The 17,226-nt window shown below is 35.7% G+C and overlaps 3 protein-coding genes across 5 annotated transcripts; 2 read left to right on the forward strand and 1 right to left on the reverse strand.

Annotated features, from left to right (window-relative positions):
• The first annotated feature begins 1,755 nt into the window (after window positions 1–1,755).
• LOC124411312 (keratin, type I cytoskeletal 9-like) lies at window positions 1,756–8,137 on the forward strand. 3 transcript variants are annotated; one of them, XM_046890382.1, is made up of 4 exons: window positions 1,756–1,906; window positions 2,603–2,847; window positions 6,630–7,169; window positions 7,871–8,137. In XM_046890382.1, the coding sequence occupies exons 1-4, from the start codon at window positions 1,790–1,792 to the stop codon at window positions 7,881–7,883; spliced, it is 915 nt and encodes a 304-aa protein (XP_046746338.1). In that variant the 5' UTR covers window positions 1,756–1,789; the 3' UTR covers window positions 7,884–8,137. The 3 variants fall into 3 exon arrangements, with proteins under 3 accessions (XP_046746338.1, XP_046746339.1, XP_046746340.1); XM_046890384.1 differs by having other exon boundaries at window positions 1,851–1,990; XM_046890383.1 differs by lacking the exon at window positions 7,871–8,137 and having other exon boundaries at window positions 6,630–7,173.
• A 1,336-nt stretch (window positions 8,138–9,473) lies between these two features.
• Window positions 9,474–10,382, reverse strand: LOC124411401 (late histone H2B.L4-like). Its single transcript, XM_046890493.1, has 2 exons — window positions 10,260–10,382; window positions 9,474–9,737 (listed from the first exon to the last, which is right to left on the reverse strand). Exons 1-2 carry the CDS (start codon window positions 10,380–10,382, stop codon window positions 9,477–9,479), a joined length of 384 nt encoding a protein of 127 aa, XP_046746449.1. The 3' UTR covers window positions 9,474–9,476.
• Window positions 10,383–11,086: 704 nt separating this feature from the next.
• On the forward strand, window positions 11,087–14,878 carry LOC124410922 (keratin, type I cytoskeletal 10-like). Its single transcript, XM_046889652.1, has 4 exons — window positions 11,087–11,177; window positions 11,598–11,645; window positions 13,734–13,892; window positions 14,725–14,878. The coding sequence occupies exons 1-4, from the start codon at window positions 11,102–11,104 to the stop codon at window positions 14,817–14,819; spliced, it is 378 nt and encodes a 125-aa protein (XP_046745608.1). The 5' UTR covers window positions 11,087–11,101; the 3' UTR covers window positions 14,820–14,878.
• The last annotated feature ends 2,348 nt before the right edge of the window (window positions 14,879–17,226 follow it).

The raw sequence follows: 17,226 nt of genomic DNA on the forward strand, positions 1-17,226 counted from the left end.
GGTTTTCCCGAGAAGTACCGTTCGCGCCGCATCGTGACTTCACGTATAAATTTTTAGTAGGTTCTTAAACTGATAAAAAAAACGAATAATCAAATGAAATAAAACAAACAAGCGCAGTCGATAAATCTGTTATTCATTCCGCTGAACGTCTCGAAATATTTGCTACTGAAACGAGTTTTTCTTCATGTAAAAAACATCGTTAATAATTTTTAAGCGTACAACGTATGTCGATGCGATTACGCGGCGGGTAAAGAAGGTCATTCTAATATCGACGTGGGCGAGGCGGCGAGCTCGCGCCTTCTAAGCACTCAAATCAGCCAACTGAATACCGGATCTGGTGGACAAGGCTGCTCGATGGAAAACCCGCTACTTAAATACATGCCATTGTGTGTTGGAGTATAATCTTCGGTCCCCAGCGTTCAGGGTCGCATCTACCTGTTTTTCCCCCGGATAAAAGCGTTCTCCAGCAGAGAACCTAAAGCACAGATTCTCTGGTTCCATACAGTTTTTTTTTTTTTCAATCACATTCACTGAAACTTGATTCTACTTCAATTCAATCCTGAATTGGATACTATGATTTATATTTTAACGATGGGTTCATTTTGTGACAATCAGCTTGTTCATAAAGTCGACTCGTAAAATGTCCTTGAAATTCAAGTCCACGATTATTTCTTCTACGAAATAGTAAACGAAGGATATAAAATAGAATACGAAGTACTTGATTGTATTCTAATCGAATTTATTCATATTTCGTTGACACTTAATTTTTTTCAAACTCGGTCACTATGGATTAATTAACTTATGTTTATAGTCTGATAAAATTCATGTCGCACTTCGATTGATTCTACTCAAGTTCACGACCATTCTACAAAATTTCATTGAATCCAGTTGATTCTTGATTTTCTTCAGTCTTAAGTATTTTATTCGAATTTGGCTTCGTTTAGTCTACTTCATTTCATTCTACTGAAAATTTTGTGCTTACGGTTCAGCTCAAAACAATGTTCACTCAAACTTTATTCTACTTTGGTCCATTCTAATCCAATCCCAAGACCCAATTCGTTTTACTCATTTACTTTGTCGTTTTGGTTGACTTTGAATGTACTATTATGTGGATCTAGTTTCATTCGGTCTATTTCAACTTCACTAAACATCACTTTACTTGATCCTACTTTAACTTAATCATATGAAGACTTTTTTTCTTCAGTCTAGTGAACTTTAGAATTTATTTAAAACTAGAACATTGTGATTCTGATTAAATTCAAATGAATGTTCGTTTAAACTTAGTTTTAGTTTGGTTTACTCCATTCCACACCTTCATAAATGTTCGGGTTGATTTTGTAACCAGATTCAGTTTTATTTGTTATCAATAAACTTCAGTCCACATGATTATATCGCATCTACTTCAATTAAGTTGATGAAACACTATTTTCAATTCCATAGTAGTTCAACTTCCGTTTGAAATAGCGATAACAATTTAAATTTAAAATTGAAGTAAATCGCATTGCAGACAAGCCTACTTCACTTCAACAGACTTAAAACGAACTTCCATGAAGTTGAATTGTTTTGAGTCAAGATTCGTCCCTGAGCAGGACTCGCCGCATGCACCAAAGCGTAACTCGCGTGGATGGGGAATACGAATAAATGACGTCGGTGACGTTTTAAACCAGGTATGTCTGCACTTGGTATTTCCGTCCACCGTCACATCGGTAGTTGAAGATGTGAAAAGTGGAGTGGGGTGCCATGCGGACGCTGGGATACATCGCTAAAATACACATCTACCAATTATCCGATGGTGGGATTTTTCGCTACGTACAAAACCATACTTAGTACCAACTATATAAGATCCAGAAGCAGATATCATCCGGGTACACTAGCTGATACTTTCCGCAGTGAAGAACATCGAAAAGTGTAAATCATTTTTTTGGTTTTCAAGTCTTTTTTAACTGTCAGTTGTGTGCTGCTGTCGGATTTTTCCAAGTTATTGTTCAAGGTTCGTGAATCTGTAGGCTAAAAAATCGAATCAGTTTTTTCTTATTGTAAATTGTTCGTTTTTCCGGAAATATTAGTTTCGTATTTTTCAGTTACTTTTACTCGTTTGAGGTTATTAATTTTTCCATCTCCCATTCAGAAACTGAGAATTTTTTGGTGAGGGTAAGAATGTGGAATAATGAAGAAATAGAAGGGTCTTTCAAAAACGAGATGACCTATTTGATATAGAATTTTCTAAATGTAGAAAGTCGAAGTGAAGAAAAAACAGAACATTGTTCGAATTCTTCTATATTCTTATTCACTCTGGCTTAAATTATGGTTTTCTATACTTTGACGTTTTTGTATTTTGACTTTGGTATACTTTAACTTTCAACAATTTCAAAATTGTGTAGAACAGATTTTCGGGGTTTCGAAAATCCGATATTCTACCCCTTCTATTCTATCATCTTTAAAAATTTCACCTTCTCACCGGAATTTTTTGCGTTGGATTCTTGAAAAAATTTCCTCTACAAATTTGTAAATATTTATATTCCAAGCGATCAAATCGATTCAAGTCTTACTTTCACCCAAGCCAAATCTCAACTTAGATAAATATTTTTTTTGTACCCCTCAGATGCGGAGCCAAGTCTTTTTCTCGTTAGTCGTCGTTGCGTTCTGTTTTGCGGGCTGCAGTGTTTTTGGCGAGGATTTAGCCGCAGAGGAGCAGCTTAGGACCAAGGATCTCGATGATTTTGACCCAGAATCAGTTTCGACCGACGATGCAGGACTCGTGCGGCCAAAACGGACGCTTCTTTTGAAGAAGAAGCTCCTCGGACTCGGAGCTCTCGGTCTAGGCGTTGAATTTGGAGCTGTTAAAAGGTAATAATTTCGTATATTTTAGATTCTGCGAATTTCTTATGCCCTGAAAAATTTTGAATCTCCTGGTAAGGTGAAATGAATTGAATCTTGAAAGTTTACGAATTCCGAAATATGCACTGCGGAATAAAGAATCTTTGAAAAACATCTGATACATATCAAGCAAAGTATTAACAGTTCTTCTCAATCTTCCGGTATGGAATTATTGAATTGGAACTGTTTTCAGCAAATTTTATTACTTAACGATAAGAATCAAACTGGGATTTTAAAAACGAGAAGAATCACAAGAACTGTCAGTCATTGTTACGAAAATCCTGAATAACAGTGTAATTTAATTCCAAAATTGTTGTGATTTTCTAACATGTTTTTTCATCCCGTAATCATTGATCAAAAGGAAAGGAAATTTATAAATTCGGAAGTGAGGTTATGTTTATACGACATCGCGTAATCATTAATCAAAAGGAAAAGGCGAACGAGCGGGAAACTTGTAAATTCGGAAGTGAGGTTACGTTTATACGACCTCGCGTAATCATTGATCAAAAGGAAGAGGCGAACTAGCAGGAAATTTGTAAATTCAGAAGTGAGTCAACGCCCAGAATCTGACACAATCGTCGAGGTGTTTTAATACTAGTAACATACGTCACTAATGCATGCTTATAATTCATTGCCGGCATCGAAATGTCACGTAATTTGACGGAGCTATTACGCATTCCATTCGTCGTCTCGTTGTCTGCGACGAAAGAAAGTATACTTGCTGTAAAAACTTTCGACGTTGCTTTTATTGCTGATAATTGATTCACATGGTGTTCCGTATTCTAGAAATTGTATCTTAAGAATTTTTATTTTCATTATTATTCTCAATAGCGTAGTATGAAATTATACGTACCGATTATCACTGGCTTCAAGTTTCTAAACTTACAATACGCAATATCTCAGGAATAATACAGTGAAATATCACAGTGAAATCAATACCATCGACATCTTTCCCACCTCTTTCTACAACACCATAAAACTGTTACAATTGTTTCTCGATCCCGAGCTATTGGTTTAAATTTTTTTGAAAGTGCACACAACCGACAATGCTCATTTCCCAAAGTCTTGAACACACCTGTGGATAACAACGGCGCTAATTACAACTGCAAATGACGTAACGAATATTCACGGCGGAGCAAAAGACAGACCAAGAGGTCAGTCACGTTGGAATAGAGAAAACGACTCCCCATAGCGTAATAGTCGCTGCGGTAGAATATTGATGCGACACGCGAAGTCACGTCGCGCAAGAAACACGACGAGGTGTTTTTAAAACATAACAAAAATTCCCGAAATCCCCTCTGAAGGAGTACCAAGGTACAGTCTAACTCTGACGATGAGTCCTGTATCTGAAAGACGAGTTTCGAAATGCATGCATGGTATGAAACTCTTCGTTGGTGTGAAGAGTTGTAAATATTGCCGGGTTGACGGTAAATATGTGTTCAATTTCTTCACGATTAGGTATGCAGATAGGTTATGCCGTAAACTTGAAATGCTCCGACTTGTCAAGAAGAGGAACCTGAGCACATTGATGGTCAGCAATTTAGCGTCTACAGCATAACTAAAATGTTTTAAACATTGGTTGGTCGAATTCCAAATGAATTTCAAATCTTCATGCAGAAAAGAGAAACGACGCCTTGACGAATCTTTTGACCCATTCTTAGGTTAAGAGCGTCTTGATACCGGCCGTAAAAAGTCGTTCGGTTTTTGCGCTGTTAGACTGTTTTCGTACTGTTATTCAAAGTAACCTGAACTGGATTTTTTATGTGGCACCGTCCTACACTTGCAAGATGATAATTTATGCGTCTGCCGGAATATTTTGTCGATATGCTTAACTTCAAGGTGGTCAAAGCACGATGAGGTCATGCGGGATTACGGAATTCTTCGTGATTGTTGATTTTCAATGAACGGTGAAGTCATACTCATAAAATATATGAATGCCTATGGACGATATTGGTGTATAGATATACACGGCTGGTAAAAAAAATGTTCCAGCCGGTACACTTAAATTTTTTTGTCGATTTAACCATTTTTCGATGCATTACAGAGTGAAAAAAAGTACAAGGTACAAATTAAATGTTGATATGACAATTTAAATGTCAACGTTACCATAATTTGTGTCATATTTACTAACAGAAACGTAACAAATCACACAAACAAAGTGTACCTGCTGGGACATTATGTTGACTTAAATTAATCTAACAGTAATGTACCAATAGCATGTATAAACAATATGCATTCAGCTGAATATGTACCCACTAATATAAAAATATGAATGTAACTTATAATTTATTTCTTCTCAAATTCAAAACACCAATGCGATTTGTATTTCTGTCTTATTGTGATCACAAAACATAACTGTAGACAGTATTTTATCTCGGTCCAGCTGGAAAGTACAAATACAATTTGTATGATATTCCATTATCATTGTAAAATGTGATTCATAATTTTTTCTTAACTAATTACAAAATACAAATGTAATTCGTATTCCATATGTCTCCAGTCATGAATTGTTTTCGTAATTTGTAATACGTGATTAGTCCGTATTTAACTTTGAGTTCAATGGTTCCAATTACGAACTACGGATTACAAATACAATTTTTATTTATTTCGAATTGTTAGATGCGAACGCAAGTTGTGATTTATGTAACTCCGATTGAAAATTGAAAATTAAAAATATAATTAAAAATTACAGAATACGAATACGATTTGTATTTTGTTTCGGTTACGAAATACGAATAAAACTTACACTTCATACGTGACTTAACATGAAAGTCACAAATTACAAATACAAGATCTAATTCTAGGTATAAAACACGTGGACATCAATTCAGAGCCTAGCTTATCGGTCGAGTTGATTACGTTAGTAATGCAGATTCAGCCCGTATCGGCCGGCCGATGGTGGCACTGCAGGTTGAATCTGCGTTACCAAAACGAAACAAAATACAAATTCTATTTGTACTGTATATTCAGCGGGGCAAAAATACATTCACATTTAAGCCCCTGCGTGCACCAAAAACTTAACTCGAGTTGAATTTTGGTCAATGAAACGTAAATAAAGTATTTGATAACCGATCCGCGGGTGTTTTAATGAAAAAATCAATCATTTTTCGTTTTGACAAAACTTTCCTAACCCGTGTTATCCCAAAAACGCCCATAAGATTTTAACTTTTACATGTCAATTAGTCAAATTCTGAAGAATACTAAACATGAATTACGTTGTTTTTGCATAAATTATATTTTTTTTGCATAAAAGGAGGGATATAAGGGGTTGAAAAAAATGTATACGCGTGTTTTCTGATCAACATATCTTATTTAAGACAGTTTTCTCAATAGTATGGTAACTGAATTACGTCACCATGCATCTGATACCTCCTTTTTAAACCTTTTCTTGAACTAGTGTTCGAGCTACTAGTTTCTGTTCCACATACAACCGTCCTACAGTTTTATTGTTACAAAAACTTTAATAGGTTCAGTCTACGCGCGATTCGCGAACAATGTACCGTACCTGTAAAATGTTTGAAAAGTATAGAAAAGCGTTGTTATCGTTCTAAAACCTAACGTATTTGTCTATGTAGGTTCGTGAAATGTGATAATGCATTTGTAAGCAAAAACAACTTGACTCGAATCAAGTTATTCTCGCACGCAGAGGCTCACATGTAGTTTTGATTTGAGTCTAGGTAAGATGTAAACTATATGCAACTATCATCGAATTACAATTTTGCCAACCAATGCTGTTAACCCCTCAATTTCAGTTACGGCTACGGTGGCTACGGCGACGGAGGTTATGGCAGAAACTACGGCGGAGGTTATGGCGGAAACTACGGCGGAGGTTATGGCGGAAACTACGGCGGAGGCTACAATGGCTACTACAGGGAGGAAAATTCTGGGCCAAGTTACGCGTCGCATCCAGTTTACATTGAGAAGCCAGTTTACGTTGAGAGGCCAGTGTACGTCGAGAAACAGGTTTACGTACCGAAACCGGTCTACGTATCGAGGCCAGTTTACGTTGAGAAGCCCGTCTCCGTCGAAACGACGTACGGATACGAGAGGCCCACCGAACACCATGGAACCGGTTGGGGCTTGAACGGAAACGGGAACTCGAACGCGAACGCAAATTCGTATGGCAACAGTAACGGATACGGAAACGGGAACGGATACGCCAATTCCTACGCCAGTAGCCAAGCCGAAAGCTGGAGTGCTGGCACTAATTTAGGACAGTCTTCTCAAGCTCATGCCAGCGCCAGCGCCTCTGCCGGCGCCTCTTCGGGGGGAAATGGCGCCGGAAATGGAGGGTGAGAATATTTTCCGCTCCTTCTTTTTTTTATCACCTTTCCCGCCGTCATACAATTGTTGAATGCACAAATTTAGTCACAAAGAGTCGAAAAATGTCGTTTTGAGAGTACCTAACCTAGCACTGTCAGCAGAACTTACCATTGCGAATTTATTTCTTTCGTCAAAATTTTCAACCCCAAGGTGAAAAACTCAGTTTCGATGAAGTCTGATACAGCAAACGCCTAAACGGAGTTCAAAATGGTTCTTTAAGTTTTTGTTTTTGTTATACGGTTTGTCTGATTTTTTTTTTGTTCCTGTATATAGTTAGTTGAGTGAAAATTGTCCAATTCGTTTTTTTTCTTAATGCACGATCTATTCAATCTCTTTCTTCGTTGTAAAATTAATTGAATAAACACATTTTATTTTATTGATGTGAAATTAGTTGCCTTAGAATTGTACAATTTGTTGTTTCTGTTCTTGTACGATTTTTCCATTTTTTCGTAGTTGTATCAGGTACCTGAAAATTATTAAATCTTTTGTCGTTGTTGTTGCCGTTCGATTTATCTAGTTTTTCGACAGTGTTATGAAGTTTTTAAATTTTTTCCAAGTTGTCATTATTCTTTGTATGTACATCCTAATAATCATCATAAATTTTTTCAAAAACACAATTATTGTTTCCATCAACTTTTTAATAACACTAAACTTCGGTTTTGTCACACAGCTACGCCTACTGAAGGTGCCTGAAGAAGAAGCAATGATTTTCGAAAAACGAAGTGAACTACGCTAGGATTCAGAGTATTGGAAAAAACATCTCATTCTCTTTGAAATTTCATCTCAATCTACAAAATGGAAGATTCAGTTTTCGATAGAAGCTATCTAATGTACACATTTTTGTTCCCCACAAATTGATTTGAGTTGATGATTAATTATACTTTATTGTAAGGTTTTTTATTGCAAACTATCGTCTTCTCTGTCAGTCATACCTCAAGCTTGCTACGAAATTTTTAGTTTTATTCCGCCTGAAATATTTCGGAAGAAAATTCAAGCGTGATTATAATATCCGTACTTCAGCGAATTGAGAAATAGATTCTTAACGGCTCATAAATAAAGGATCATCAATTTCTATCACATTCAAATCTCGTAGCATCATCAATTAATTATTTGTACCAACTAGAGCAACGGCTTAAAAAGTACGTCAACGCATTTGCACTTACCGATAGTAACGACACTTTGATATTTGCGACGTACCGTTGAATAATATTATACTTGTCATAATATGTATTACATAATAATATATAGTTATAGATCCTATTTAAGTCAATTTTTGTACAAAGAAAATAATTTTCACCTGCGTACATTGTATTCTCATTTATTCTGTATGAATGTTCTGTAAATCCAATGAATCTGAAAACAAATAAATAAAAATAACGATAAACATCAAATAGATGCGAGGAATTCATTCTCACTTTCTACGATGTATTTTTATTTTTTAAGCCAAATTTGGCGGAAACAATAAAGAAAATATGACATAAAACTGAATGCTTTGAAACCAGCGGATCGTAGAGAGGGATGACGGCTCGTAATTACCTACACAGTTGACAAAGACTGATGAACTTTCGGGGAACAATTGAGTTTAAGCTTCACAGTTTAACGCGTGCATTCATTGCGGATGTCAATGTCACGGAATAGCGATCAATGCCGATTTTAATCCAATTACAGTAGCGTAATACCTGAAGAGATTGAATGGGATCTAATGCGGAAGTTTGCTTTTTCATCGGTATTATATATAAACAAATCGTTCCAAGGTTGTAGGTGATTATACCTGTGAAGACATGTAAAGCAATACGTCACGATTTCCGAAGTTGGGGAAAAAAATGGTTAATGGCGAAAAAACAGCGTTAATGGTCGTGGTAGTCATAAATGAAACAAGCTTTTTGGGAAGATTGCACATTTTTCTGAATTGAATCGAATCTTGAAGAGCAGGCCAATTTTTTTTGTTAGACTCTCGAATCAAATAACAAAACATTCTTTCAGACACTGATTTACCCGATGAGTTTTTTCAACGAAGATACCAGCATTTTGCGAGCAGACGGAGTGAAGGTGAACAAAATTAACATTCTGGTTTTATTCCGAAACGGTAAATTTTTAATTAGTCAATTAAGATTCTGTATTTTTGTACTTCAATTAATTTATTCATTTGCACTATTATTCAGCTGCTTTGCCCCCCTCCCTCCTATATATTAACTGAACAACTTGTGATAAATCGTAACATAAATCGATCATAAGACAGTATGATAATACGCAAGACTCAGTTTCCACTTCAGTTTTCAAGCCTCAATTGATTTCGAGCTCGTGTATTTCGAAACGGCTTTCGTCCCCTCGGATATCGCGTACTTAGCAAGTTCACCGGGAAGAAGAAGCCGCACGGCAGTTTGAATTTCCCGCGAACTGATGGTCGGTTTTTTGTTGTAACGCGCCAATTTCGAGGCCTCACCAGCAATCTTGACGAACATGTCATTCATGAAACTTTCCATAATCGACATCGCGTTTCGAGAAATACCCGAATCGCCGTGAACCTGTTTCAGAACCTGCAGCAAAGATTGAAATCGTTTTACGTTACCCGATTATTCAAGGATTTCTATAATTGCGTCTAGCAGCAAGCAGCGCGAAATAAATTTATGCAAATTAATGTAGGTAAGTAAAATTCGGATGTTATATTACACAAATCTGACTTACGCCTAGAAATCCCTGTGAAATTGTAAAAGTTTTTAAAATTACGAGTTTACTATTTTAAATGTGTTTTGAAAATTATGTTCCACAAATTCTTGCGTAACGTTGATTCGAATATTCAATTAATAAATTCAAAAATTATCCGATGATGTTCACATGACGAATAACAAAGTTGATTCAATAAAGACTCACCTTGTGTCGGTCAACAGAAGAATTATAAAAAATTCCACAGCCTAATGGAGTTTTCATGTAAAAAAAAAGCAAAAAAAAAAAAAAAAAAAATCATAGCCTACAAAACTATTCTGGAAGGTTTTGAAGAGGAATAGAATGAGTTTAACCTGTCGAAAAAAATATATATATACTTTGTCCTTGGAATTTACCCTGTGAATGTAAGTGGCGTAGGTCATTGATCGCATCTTCTTAGATTTTCTGACAGCCACTTTTTGGACATTTTTAGGGTTTTTGCCGGGCGCTGAGGATGGTCGTGGAGTCTTTGCGAACATTTTCTGCGCCGTCGAGGAAAATAGAGAAAAAGTTAAATCGAAAAAAAACGTGGAATGATAAAAATCAACAACCACAAGATTTCCAACGCCGTGGAATTGGCCTTTACCGATTAATCCGTGCTGCAGTGAATAACGACGAGCCGTAAAAAGTGTCCTTGAACTCTCTTCTGCACCGAAAAACTCGCATCTGACCGTCAACAAATGACGGTTCGTTTTCCACTTCTCAATTATTTCTCATGGCCCAGGTAATGTCATCGGCGCAGTCAATAATACACCCAAAGAAACAAAGGTTCTTTATTCTTCTTCCGATCCGTCCTTCATCCTCTCATTTCTTATTCTAATTTTTCTCTTTTACAGTTACTCAACTATACCCGGGAAGAAATGTACAGCACGACAATAGCGGGTAAAAAAAGAGTGAAAAAAGCAGACGGAAAATAATCCGAAAACAAAAATCAAGGATCGACATCGCCTCCGGCGGTCATCCTGACCTACAGAATATCGCAGCTCGGCCGAATAGCTCGCAGTTCCTATAATGCCGTTCTTGCCGGTCCAACGGATCCGCCTGTGGAAGGGGAAGTGCTGTTTTTCCTATATAAATCTGGACCCGTGGTTGAAAGCAACACACATATAACCGGGATTGCCGATTGGTAATAGTCTGAAAATAAACAAATAAGCAAGTGAATAAACTATTTTAAACAATAAACAAGCTGAATATTAACATGAAAAACGCCATTTTTCTACTCGGCGCTGTTATCAGCATCGCCATTCTCGACGTCGATGCAGCTTCCGTCCACCGTGAGCCTTTTCTTAATTTTTGCATCAATTTTCGCTGATCTGAAAAACGCCTAGAAGACGTAGAAAAATCCTACAAAAATGTGGGGGGTTAGAAATAAAGGGACAGCTATTCTCAGTTCTCAGATTTTTGAAATCAGAAACAAGGCAGCCAAAAATTAAGAGAAAAAAAGTAAAAAGTGTTGACGTCTTTGTGGCGTCTTCCAGAATTATACTCACTTCAAAATAATCATTATGAAATGATACGATTCCTAGATTTCTCAGGAAATTCAACCGTGTTCAAGATTTGTAAAAATTTTTGGTAATTCTCATAAACGTTTTGGCGGTCTAACGTGTCTTCGAGGCAACTTTTACTACCTTTTAAAAATGATGGTACATCTATAAAAAAAAAGTTAATGAAAAATGTGTTTTCTTCTTTTGCAGGTCGCGAGAAGAGGCATCAAATCCTCAATCCAGGTTATGTCGGAGATTGTGAGTATTTTTTATTTTCTCTGTACGTATAATTTGAAATTCGAGTTTTCAAGGCGCGGAAATTTTTGTATAATTTAGAAGAAAATTTTCCGAAATCCATTCACCCGTACAGACGTATTACAGTGCATCGGTAATAACTTAAAATTCAGTAGTATGTCAACACAAATTCGGTTGATGGAATAAGGTATGTAATGGAAAACGATACTTCGTTTCGATACATCCTGACATCTATTTAAAAAATTAGCGAAGCCCATCACGCAATGAAAAGAATAGAAACAACGGTACAAAAATGTATTATGCACTCATAGATATGAACTGGTAGAACAATATAAAAGTGAGTTAAAAAATTGATGATTTGCAGGTATACTTTCTCGATAAAAATTTAAACGGTTTTATTCAACTGATAATTTCCTGCGGTTTATTGTTTTCAAACAGCCACGAGTTTGAGTATACATGGTGTGCCTGGAACTCTAACGACACGCCTCTTTCTTCGAGGTCAAAGCCTTTAAGTGAGATGTGTACCAACTGTCTAAAAAATCCCCATATTGCTAGGGAATTATTTTTCTGGCGAACGCCACCCTGCTCGCTTATACCATCATGTAGAGTTCTGGCCTGAGTTATTTAGAGTCCCGCTCATTTCTTCCCACGCAGATTCAACGTCACAACAATTAATCACCACCGATCTAGGGTATTTTGGCGCTGTTGGTACACACCTCACTTAAGTCCAGTCCAGCGCGTGAAAGAAATTTTTTTGGAGAAAGACGCTGCACTCCTAGGCTCACCATGTATACTCACGCCACGGTCGAAGGTGATCCGATAGTTGCAGGCATCGAGCGTTTAACGGCCGCGTGAGTCACAGGACGCCACCACCAGATGGCGCTCTGATTTGCCCCGATTCAAAACGGCTCCTGCACGTGTTTTTAGCCGGTACAAAGTCTTCTCGGTTATTAACCGCGGATAAAAATAAAGACGGATTGAAAGCAGTGTTTGGCACTCCTCGGGTAACCTTCAGTTTCGGAGACTTTCAGTAACGGACTGAAAAGTTGCGAGTTTGGTCAAGGTCCCTCAGCGCAACAGCGTACAACTGATTTGTCAGCATTTACGATCATTACAGTGTTTACACAAATAATTAACGCCACCTTTGTTGGATGGGGAATGTTATTACATATTGGCCAAAGATTTATTAAGATGAAATTAATATTTGCTCGTTGGTTTAGTGCAGCAGGGAAAAAAATTGTCACTCTCGCGATATCATCTTTTACTTTCGGACGGTGGGTGAATGTCAATTATTTGTCAAGTAAACGCAGAAGATGTTATGTTTGCTGTGCCAGATCGCTTGTGCAAGTTATCATTGGACAGATTGTTTCGCGAACGATTTTCGACTATCGTAGTCAACAACATGCGAAAATTAAAGGGTTGTATGTACCAAGATTCACGAGTTTAAACATCACTAGAAACGAGATTTCAAAATACTTGCATTCTCCGAAATTTTTCCCATTGATTTTTACCAAAAACATATGTTCGAAATTAGAAAATTGTGCATAGAAATCGTATTTTAAATCAAGCTACCGATTTTTATGGAAAATCAAACACAATATTCATGGGTAATTTAAAGTGAATTTAACGAAAAACGGTTTTACTATCAGAGGATCCATTGCAGAAATAACGGATCGAAGCTATTTTCGGGGATTCAAACTGTTTCTTGCAAACATCGTTTTCATAATCTGAGGATCGATTCGCTGAAAAAATATGCGATGATATTTCCAAAAAATTCTTCTCATCACTAGAAAAATCATTTTCGTTTACCAAGAATCGATTGTACCAAAACCAAGTACGAAAATTTAAAATATTTCAAGTAAAAATTGATAGTAGAAAGAACCAGTTCAAATGTTTTTTTGAAATTGAAATTATTTGCTTTCAAATTCGGTTTCGTAATCTGATGATTGATGTTACCAAAAACAAAACCATATAATTTCCATACATTCGAATCATTCCTTGCAAAAATATTTTTTTCTGTTCAACCGTCAATTTACAAATTGTTCTTGCGTTCGTACAGATTCTACAGTTGAATTTTTTGTTTTTCCATAGATTGGTCTGGTCCACAAATCGGGGGAAACTTTGGCGGGCTGTTCGAAAGTGAATCGAATGCAGGAAGCAAGAGTCTCGTGAGACGTAACGGAGAAGACGGAGGAGGTGATGCAAGCAGTAGCGCCAATAGTTACAGTCAGAGCGGCTCTAGCGGTGGCGGTAAAAACTAAACAATTTTTACTTCAAAATTTTGCTCTTGAACGTGTATCAGGACCGGTGGATAATTGCATACATTTCGAGAACTTATAACTTTACAAGCAATTATTCTATTCGATTGTTATTTCGTTTCACTAAAAATTATGCAGATCAAGTTTCATTTACATATTTTGTTTCTTCCTGAAAATCAATTCATAGAAAGCGTTGTTATTGATAATCATGATAACCATTTCGGTCTCTGACATGTTTTGCAGAGCACACGGTATCTCAAACGCAGATGTTCAACCGGTTAGCTTCCAATTTTGAGATAGTATTTTTGAGTAGTTTTCCGACTTTGCCACGATCTCAGTTTTTTTTTGTGACAGTACGACAACATTGAAATTCAACTTACTATAAGAAATTTTCGAATCTTTTATTAAATCAACACAAAAAAAAATATATATATATGATGGTTGATAAATGTAGTCTAATGGAAGATACGACAAGACTGTTCGAGAATACTGTCTCCAAATTTGAAAAGAATCGGTTTAAGCCTTTTTTGAGGAGTCATGAGCACCAAAAAACATATTATTGAGTAAAATGTTTAACATTATTTTCCGTAGGAATAATAATGCTTCTTATTGTTTGATATTCATAAACAAATGTCAACGATCTAATTGGATGATTGATTGTCAACATATGAATTTCGAAAGTCAATTGACAATTGACCTACTTTTCAACCGCGTCTAATAGTATGTATATATATTCTATCGAATAGATTGATATTTTTGAAAACTTTTTGGCAATCCCATAATTGTGGTGAACAAAAAATGAAAATTTTCAACTTTTTTCCCAGGATTGAGTAGCAGCAGTAACTCCGCAAGTTCAGCGGGAGGAAACGGATATGGAACTTACAGTTCGTCGAATTCGTGGGCATCGGGGTCAGGATAGGAAGGATAAAGCAGCTAACTTGGACAATATATTTACCTGTAATAAGCCGGGTATAATAGAGAAGCAACCGAAAAAAAACAAGTAATGAAGTTGATTAGTACTTAGATCAATAAACGTATAAGAACTCTAAGTTACTCTTTTCGCTGCTTTAATCACCTTGTTTTCCTTCATGTGTCTAAACTTAGTCATCAAAGATTTTTTGACATGGCTCCTCGCGGTCCAACATGGCGCCGGGCCAACGCGATCAGCTGATCTCAGTTTTCAGTTAATAGCACGAGTAACGAGGCGCAAAAAAATTTCAGCTAGCCATCGAACCTTCGTTTTGTAGCCTTGAATGAATATCTAAAAAAAAAAAAAATAGGATATAAACTGACCTTTACCATCAAATATGTATTGTATGGTTCGTTGAGACTGCGTCGAATTTCACTACATCGTATTAGATTTCTGCGTCTGCGGAATACGTTCTATTTTTACTTGGATCTGGAGGCGAGAATTGAGACGTTGTGGAAACCAGAGAAGCGTGAGTAATTTTATACGGCGATAACAGTCTGCCCGATATATCTTTGCTACCTCCTGATCTCCTAATTGGAGCGTATATTTTTACTCTTATTTTTTCGAGGGGGGGATGAGGTGTCTTACACAATTCCGAAAAATGAGCCCACTTCAGGCCTTTGAATTATTTGTCGGAAATGGGATGATGGAACGAAGGATGTTTTGAGATTGTTTTTATTTTTTTCCACCTCCGAAATTTTGTATTTTCAATGGATCTTCGTTTATTGTGACGCGATCATCTTTATTGCTGTCAAGTGCGCAGGGCATTGTTACACATAAATACCCGACCAATTTTTCTTCGATTTTTCACGTCTTTTTTAACAGTGTGTCTAAAATATATATCATAATCATGGTTATAGAAATACGGTGTTAATTCACAGTAAAATTTTTCTCATAGTTATAAACATATGTTTACAATTATTGTAACATCGATGGATAAATTTAATTGTATTTCATGCTCTTTTTCTCCATGTAATATCTGGCCATCTTTTCTCTCAACTTTGTAAATTACCTGGAATTATACAGTACATGCGTGATTTCATTCTGTTACGAATTGTTATTGAAAAACACGGAAAAGACGCCCGAACGAATGTAAAATCGAATGGTCGATCAGAATTTGAACGCATATTTTCGTATTTGATAATTTTCAGATCGTTTTTTTTTTTTTTTTTTTTGTACACTTACAAAGCGACTGAGAAATTAATACCGATACATTTCCTGGATTATTATTATTATTATTACTTTTTTTTTTATAGGTTATGTTCAACGTCGTATAGATTACAGGTACTCGCGGTCAGAAATTTTTTTTTCACGGTACCGAATAATGATACTATCCGTATACTTACATGTTAATGTGTTAATAATAATAATAATACAACAGCTGTAAGTATAATATAATATACATGTATAAATACAAGAATATTCGGACACGTGAAAAATGTAAAATAATATAGTAAGAAATAGTCGAAAATATAAATATTTTTCGTGTGATCTTAGAAAATACAAGCTATGTATATTTACAGAGTATATATATTATATTTATTTATGTAATTGGATAATATTATAGATATATTGCGGGGACTCTATACATAATATTATCTATATATACTTAATATGTTTATTAATAATTATTTATATTTAAATGTACCTGTAATATATTGTATAACACCAACTATTCAACAACATGTAAATACTTATAAATTTGTAGTTTTTCTTATTCTTCATATATATGTATAAGATATTGTTTTTGTTTTTTGTTTTTTTTTTTTTTCTTCTTATAACATTCAATATAGAATTATTCGAGTTATTGTGTCCATCCTAGTAATATTTATTATACGCTAACACAAGTTTTAAAGGATATCCATACAGTGCCCTATATTAACATTTCATTTACTACACGGTCCTATTTCTAGGACCAGTTTATCGGCGTTCGATTTCATCGTATATACATTCCGAATTTTTCGATTATTCTTCATTTTTCCCTAATTTGGAGTGAAAAATTCAAGTTTTATAATAATTGTCAACTATTTTGTTTCGTTCCTTAAAATTTGCTATTGAAGAGTTAGACGAGCGTCGATAAACGGATATTTTCAATTGGATTATTAGGTACATTTATTGAAATAAAAAAAAAAAAAAAAAAAAAAAAAAAAAAAAGCAATTTTATCGTGTTTTTTTATTGCACGTATGATGCGATGACCTTCCCGCAATTGAGTGGTAAGAAGAAGATTGATTGAAGAAATTTGAAAAGTCATTTATTTTTCGACTTTATTTTTAGCGGTGATTTACTCTCTTGAATGCCTCGCGCCATTTCTAACTCCGCATGTTTCGTAAATAAAAAATTACGAAAAGGACTCCC

The sequence above is a fragment of the Diprion similis genome, chromosome 10 (assembly GCF_021155765.1).
Source record: "Diprion similis isolate iyDipSimi1 chromosome 10, iyDipSimi1.1, whole genome shotgun sequence".
Taxonomy (NCBI): Eukaryota; Metazoa; Arthropoda; class Insecta; order Hymenoptera; family Diprionidae; genus Diprion; species Diprion similis.